Source organism: Vigna unguiculata, chromosome 10 (genome assembly GCF_037176805.1).
Source record: "Vigna unguiculata cultivar grain cowpea cultivar isolate G323 ecotype 2 chromosome 10, ASM3717680v1, whole genome shotgun sequence".
In the NCBI taxonomy this organism is placed as follows: Eukaryota; Viridiplantae; Streptophyta; class Magnoliopsida; order Fabales; family Fabaceae; genus Vigna; species Vigna unguiculata.
Genome location: NC_140801.1, coordinates 25,110,967 through 25,117,380, shown reverse-complemented (window position 1 = coordinate 25,117,380; position 6,414 = coordinate 25,110,967). Strand labels below are relative to the sequence as shown.

The 6,414-nt window shown below is 44.1% G+C and overlaps 1 protein-coding gene across 1 annotated transcript; it reads right to left on the bottom strand.

Annotated features, from left to right (window-relative positions):
* Positions 1-4,084: 4,084 nt before the first annotated feature.
* On the bottom strand, positions 4,085-5,203 carry LOC114165326 (uncharacterized). Its single transcript, XM_028049974.1, has one exon. It carries the CDS (start codon positions 5,201-5,203, stop codon positions 4,085-4,087), a length of 1,119 nt encoding a protein of 372 aa, XP_027905775.1.
* Positions 5,204-6,414: the final 1,211 nt, after the last annotated feature.

The window sequence follows — 6,414 nt, the reverse complement described above, 5'->3', positions numbered from 1 at the left end:
CGAGCCACTCTCGCCTAAGCGAAAGTGTCCATCGCTCAAAGCTCAATACCTCTCGCTTGGGCGAGATATCGCGCTCAAAATGGTACCAACTTTCATCGTGATCTCGCTTAGGCGAGTCAGTCTCGCCTAAGCGAGACTGTGTTTCGCCCAAACCTCACCTTGGTCTTCTGAGCGAAATGCTCGAATTTGCATGCTGAGTGGACTCCTACAACTCTCGCCTGGGCGAGATGGGGTCGCTTAGGCGAAACTTGCAGAGTTTCGCCACTGTTCAATCACAAAAACAACCAAACCATATCCAAAATGCAATATACACGAGATTAAGCATTCCATATCAACAATTTAACCTATCAATGTACATTTACCTCTGATGGATATACCAAAACCCGACAGTGAACCAATTATAATCATTCAAGCCCCGAAACCCTCACTTTAACCATAAAGATGCATAATATGGCTTTGCACACAATCTCAATCAACCAATTTCTGAGCCACAGTACATGCTACACGAATTTTTCACTTTCAAACAGAAACCAATTGTGGCCATAAACACAACACGCATACAATATGAATTACACGTAAATCCAGCACCCCTAACCTGGATTATTGGATGAAAGATTAAGATGAGGAATCCTTGATTCGCACTCTCCCTCTTAGTCCAGTCCTTGTACCCTCACAACTCTTCTCACACTCTCCAATTCGTGCTTCTCACAAGAGTCAATTCCCAGCAATGCCAAAAACTCTTCCCTTTACCTAATTTTTGGCTTTTATAGGTGCCTTTAGGATGGGGAAAAAAATAAAACGAGTTTGGGCTTAGGGTGGGTTTTAATTCCTCTTAATGTCAATTATTTGATAGTTTTTCCAACCCTCTTGGCTGCCCCCAATTCTGCTAGGTCCTCTACCCTTCCACATTCACTCCAATCCAAATTTTAATAAAAATAAAGATTAAATTCTATCTACCAAGGTTTGAACCCGTGACCTTCCACCCACAAGAACAAAGCATACCCACTATGCCAAACCACATTTGGTGATATACACAATCAACATAAGTTTACAATACCAATCACCTACTCATACATATTCTAAAAAAATTAATAACAAAACAATCACACATAATTAGCATACTTAGGACTCGAACCCAAGTCCTCTCACACAATCAAAGTACTCTCAACCACATGAGCTAGTATTTTTCCACATCCCATTAACAACAATTAATGCCATAAAGGCATCCTCTACCCGCATTTATTATTTAATTAAATAATTTTTCCCGGGTCTTACAATTCCCCCACCTTTAAAAGTTTTCGTCCTCGAAAATAGAACTTACCAGCAAAGAGGTGAGGATAAGACTTCCTCATGAGGTCCTCCGTCTCCCAAGTCATCTCTATGGTTGCCTCGTCCCAGAGAACCTTCACCGTCTTCAACTCCTTACCTCTCACTTGCTTGATCTGAGTATCCAATATGCGCACCGGTCCAACTGGCATCGTCAGATCCTCGTGTACTTGCACCTCGTCTGACTCCAAGACATGATCTGGACTTGCAATGTATTTCCTCAACTATGAGATGTGAAACACATTATGCAAGTTGGATAGGTGAGGTGGTAAAGCGATTTCATACGCCGTTGCTCCTATTCTCCGTGTAATCTGGTAAGGCTCTATAAACCTCGGAGTTAACTTTCGTGATTTAAGAACCCTTCTGATACCTGTGGTTGGCGTCACTCGGAGAAATACATGGTCTCCTTCGTCAAACTCAAGTGGCCGTCTCCTCTTATCTGCATAAGACTTTTGCCTACTCTGAGTTGCTCTCATCCGGTCTTGGATCAACTTGACCTTACTGGTTGTCTGTTGCAGAAATTCAGGGCCAAGCACAAAGGTTTCTCCATCCTGATATCAGCACAATGGAGTTCTACACCTCCTTCCATACAATGCTTCATAGGGCGTCATACCAATACTGGAATGGTAACTATTATTGTAGGTGAACTCCACCAAAGGTAGCACATCATTCCAGTTTCCCATGTGATCCAACACACAAGACCTCAATAAGTCCTCTAGAGATTGGATGGTCCGCTCAGACTGTCCATCCGTCTGAGGATGATACGCTGAACTCATCTTCAATTGTGTACCCAAGGCCGCCTGTAATGATTGCCAAAACCGTGATGTAAATCTAGGGTCCCGATCTCACACTATGCTTTCGGGTACTCCATGCAATCTCACCACCTCTCGCACATACAACTCTGCTAACTTGTCCATCGACCACTTCTGATTCATAGGCAGGAAATGTGCACACTTTGTCAGTCAGTCTACTATCACCCAAACTGAATCATGACCCTTCATCGACCTCGAAAGATGTGTCACAAAATCCATAGAGATACTATCCCACTTCCACTGAGGTACGTCCAGTGGTTGCAGTGTACCTCCCGGCCGTTGGTGTTCAATCTTGGCCTTTTGACACACCAAACACTAAGCAACAAAGTCTGCTACGTCTGCCTTCATACCATTCCACCAAAAGGACTCCTTCAAATCCTTATACATCTTAGTCATACCAGGATGTATGCTAAGACGACTTTGGTGACCCTCCTTTAGTATCTGCCTCTTGAAATGAAACCCCCTGGTACACACACCCTACCTTTAAATCGTAGAATGCCGTCCTCCCCCATCCGATAATCTTTCCCTTTTTCAGTATCCAACCACCCCACAAACTGTTGCAATTCCAAGTCATGCCCTTGAGCCACACGAATCTTATTCAAAAATTCATTAGTAACTCTTAGCAAGCTACACTGTATCGAGTCTGACCAAAACTGCATCCCCAGGTTCATATCTCGGAGTTTCTCAATCAACTCTAACTCCTTTATCATCATGCAAGATACGTGCATCTTCTTCCGACTCAGCGCATCGGCTACAACATTTGCCTTACCCGGATGATAAAGCAATTCGAAGTCATAGTCTTTCAAATACTCCATCCACCTGCGTTGCCTCATATTCAGCTCCTTTTGGTCAAACAAGTACTTCAAGCTTTTGTGGTCGTTGAATACTCGGAACTGAGAGCCGTATAAATAGTGCCTCCAAGACTTAAGAGCAAACACTATGGCAGTTAGCTCCAAGTCATGAGTCGGGTAATTATTCTCATGCAACTTCAGTTGACGAGAAGCATATGTCACTGCCCTCTTTTCTTGCATCAATACACACCCCAGACCTTGATATGATGCGTCACAGTACACCTCAAACATCTTCTCGGTATCTGGAATCACTAGCACTAGAGCAGTAGTCAAACATTTCTTCATTTCCTCAAAGCACTCTTCACACTGCTCGGTCCAAGAGAACGACTGATCTTTTCTTGTCAGCTGTGTCAATGGGTTCACCTTCTTTGAGAACCCCTCCACAAACCTCTGGTAGTAACCTGCTAGGCCCAAGAAACTTCGTACCTCTGTCACTATCTTAGGCCTTTCCCAGTTAAGCACTGTTTCAATCTTAGCCGGGTCTACTGCAATACCCTTAGCTGAGATGACATGTCCAAGAAACTGTACCTCCTCTAGCCAAAATTCACACTTGGACAGCTTCCCATACAACTGGTGGTCTCTGAGTATCTTCAACACGACCCTCAAGTGATTGGCATGTTCCTCCCGTGTCCTCAAGTAGATAAGAATGTCATCAATAAAGACAACAACAAACTTATCCAACCAAGGTCGGAAAATTCTATTCATGTAATCCATGAATACTGCTGGTGCATTCGTCACTCCAAATGGCATCACCACATATTCATAGTGGCTGTATCGTGACCTGAATGCTGTCTTTTGCACATCCTCCGGTCACACTAGAATCTGGTGGTATCTCGACCTCAAGTCGATTTTAGAGAACACTCCTGCTCCTTTCAATTGATCTAGCAAATCATCGATCCTTGGCAACGGATATTTGTTTTTAATAGTCAGCTTATTCAGCTTCCTATAATCCATACATAGCCGCGAGCTCCCATCCTTCTTCTGTACCAACAAATTTGGAGCTCCCCAAGGTGAAGCGCTCGACCGAATGAATTACTTCTCCAATAGCTCCTCAATTTTCTTTTTGAGTTCTGCAAGCTCAGCCGGTGCCATTCTCTACGGAGCCATAGACACTAGACCTGCACCAGGAATGAGGTCAATGGTGAAGTCAATGTCTCGACTCGGCGGCAACCCTAGCACTTCATCTGGAAACACGTCTGCATATTCATTAGCCACCGGTATAGCCTGAATCACTTCCGCCGCACTTTTCTTCTCTGGCTTGGCCATCACCATAAAACACACAACCCCATCTTGTAATGCTTTCTCCGCTTCTCGAGATGATATCAATCCCAACCCTTCATGCTTTGGGAATACCAAATTGCGCCGTCCACAATAAATTATGATGTGATTGATAGACAACCAGTCCATTCCCAATATCACATCCAGTCCCTCCAAGGGCAAGCACACCAAGTTCACCTTGTATCTGTGACCTGCCACCACCATTGAACACCCAACATAGACTGAACTGGTAGCTACCTGGCCCGAGGAAGGAGTTGAAACAAGCAACTCACACCCCAAGTCACGTGTCACCAAACTCAATCGTCCCACACAAGCATTAGAAATAAAGGAATGGGTTGCGCCAGAATCAAATAAAACTAATACCTTATGCCCCATAAGTAAACAAGACTCAAGTATAAGATTACCTGACTGAGTCGCCTCAGTAGATGTCATGGCAAAAACTCTCCCAACTGCTCGTGCTTGTTCTGCTGGCGAAGCTACTGCTGGTTTCTTCGCACCAAGACTCTTTTTCTCAAGGCAGTTGTTAGCAAAATGGCCCGGTTTGTCGCAGATGAAGCACTTGCGACGATCACCGGATCCCCCTACTCCACCGGTCAGTTGTGGGCAGTTTCTCTTCAAATGAGGTCCGCCACAATGATAGCAAGTGGGACCCCCAGATGTTTGTGGTCGGCTGTACGACTTTTTCATTTGTCGCGCCTCTACGACACTCTTCTGGTGTCTGCTCACCACTGGGCCAGGGCCCTTCTCCAAATGCTCGGCACTCTTGGCCTGTTCCACCAAGACGTGAAATCTCCTCTCTCGTAAAGGAGTCACCACCTTCTTAAGCTCATGTTTAAGTCCTCGCTCAAACTTCAAACATTTCCACTCCTTTGTCATATTTTGAGAAGAAAATCTCGCCAGATACTCAAACCTATTCACGTACTCCTGCATAGTCATGTCCTCCTACTGCAGTGCGAGGAACTTTGCCTCCCTGTCCTGTCTGGCAGTGTCGGGGAAATAATTCTCCAGGAACCGCGTCTTGAAGCTAGTCCACTCTACCTATTCATCTCGGGTCTGCATTTGCTGTTGCATACCCGCCCACCAATACTCAGCATCGCCATTCAGGAGGTAGGTGGCAAAAAGGAGTTTCTGCTCATCTACGCAGCTCATCACCGTGAATATCTTCTCACACTTGTCAAGCCAGGCCTCCGCTTCATCAGGAGATGCTTTGCTAGTGAACTCAGCTGGCTTGTGGCGTAGGAAGTCCTCCACAGTTGGCACCCTAACTGGTGCAATTGCCACCCTAGGCTGTGTCGCTACCGGTGTCTGCATCGCATCCACCATCCGATGAATGGCCTCAACGATGTCATCCGCACCACTATTCCTCCTCCTCTTGTTAGCAGCCATAGCCTGGATACGCCACATTACGACTGTTAAAATCAGCTCACTTAGTTAAACAATAACACTAACATCTTTCTTACATACTATTAAATCACACACACAATCAAATGATAAGCTCACTTCCCAAAAGCCCCAAAATATTTTTAAAATATTTTTAAAACATTTGCTCTTATACCAATTGTAACATCCCTAAGGACTATTACTAATTTTTTTTATAAATAAAATTCCAATTAAAATAAATACCGCATTGATTATAACTATTTCCCAAAAACGCGGGAAATTTTAAACTTTAAAATAACTGACATAAATCAGGAGTCCATACATATAAAACTGCAATAAAATTCAATGGCTCCTGAAATGATTACATAATTATCTGAAAAAAAACCAAAATAATAATACATGTACAAAAATCCCCAAGCTAGCCCACGCTCCGAGTCTAAGCGTCTCCTAGCTCACCTGTCAAATCATTTGCTCCCGGATAATAAGATATCCGATCATTGCCACACACACACAGATAGGGTGAGCTATGCACAATAAAACATAAACATATATATATGAAATAAATATGCTTCCCCACCCAAATCATATAAGTACAAAACCCATAATTTCCAAATCACCCAACCATGACCTCATAGTCCTTCATGAGTCATATGCATGAACTAGGTCTCGGGACTTCCCTGTGCTTCCACAAAACTAACTCTTTCGTGGTCCAACCATATGATCCTATCCCGCTCATAGTCCTGCCCTACAGACTCCTCGCCTGTAGT